This window comes from Aphanomyces astaci, assembly GCF_000520075.1.
Source record: "Aphanomyces astaci strain APO3 unplaced genomic scaffold supercont1.280, whole genome shotgun sequence".
Classification (NCBI taxonomy): Eukaryota; Oomycota; class Saprolegniomycetes; order Saprolegniales; family Verrucalvaceae; genus Aphanomyces; species Aphanomyces astaci.
Window position 1 is genome coordinate 1 of NW_009798543.1, and position 1,074 is coordinate 1,074.

The 1,074-nt window shown below is 50.2% G+C and overlaps 1 protein-coding gene across 1 annotated transcript; it reads left to right on the top strand.

Moving 5' to 3' along the window:
- Positions 1-174: 174 nt before the first annotated feature.
- On the top strand, positions 175-966 carry H257_18953 (hypothetical protein; the record flags this gene model as incomplete). Its single annotated transcript, XM_009848102.1, has 2 exons — positions 175-260; positions 318-966. Coding segments are annotated over 2 exons (735 nt in total), but the record flags the coding sequence as incomplete, so codon positions are not given.
- Positions 967-1,074: the final 108 nt, after the last annotated feature.

The following is a 1,074-nucleotide window of genomic DNA, read 5'->3' on the forward strand; positions in this document are numbered from 1 at the left end:
CGGGTCGAGCGCCGCCAGCGTAAAGTTGTCACCAGGCTTGGTCAACTGGTCAAACTGGCTGAACACTTGAGTCAAGAACGGGTTGGGTTTGTCGTCGACGAAAAGTGGTTCTACATCACAAAGGTAAATCGCTAATATTACCTGTGGTATGACGAACCTGTTCCCGTGAGGAAGGCGCAGTCCAAGCGCTATATCACAAAGGTGAAGTTCCTGTGTACGGTAGCCCGGTTTAGGTTTGACTTTGATCGTCGAACAATGTGGTACGGCAAGGTTGTGCTGTGGCCGTTCGTTGAGGTCGTGCCCGCGAAGTGACGCAGCATGAACCGCGACCGAGGAATTCCCATCACGACACCAATGACAGTCACGAAGCCTGTGTATCGTCAATACTTGGTGAACAAGGTTATCCCTGCTATTCAAGCCCAGTGGCCCTCCAATCGCTGTGGACCGGTGTTCCTTCAGCAAGACAATCCCAAGCCTCACGTTGGTGTTGACGAACCGCAAGTGATGGAAGCGGGGAGCACGAATGGGTGGAGCATTCGGCTCACGGCACAGCCAGCACAAAGCCCGGACTTCACTGTCCTGTATTTGGGATTTTTCAATGCCATACAAAACCTGCAGCATCAGACCTCAGCGCGCACCATCGACGACCTCATCAAGTCGGTACAAGACGCGTTTACAGATTTGCCTTGGTGTGTGCTGGACAAGACCATCATGGCCTTGCAAAAGGTCATGGAAGAGTCCATGAAGCTTCAAGGCGACAATGTGTACAAGCTACCGCACTTGCGTAAAGACGTCCAAGAGAAGGCTGGTATTCGTGAATTGCGCCCATCGTGTGATTCAGAAGTCGTCGCAGCCCTCGAAGCATTGGAGAGTCGCGTGGCTGACGAGGACCTGGTCGACGAAATGGCTGAACTGTTCAAAACTTCTAGTGATTTTGCGCAGGTGGAGAATATAGTTGTGGTGTGAAAGATACTTAGAGTGCCAACTAAATTGTTCATCACATCATGTATTCACTCGTCGTAGAATTGTACTTCTGAATAAAAATACACTTATACCTCGAAAATTGATGCATAG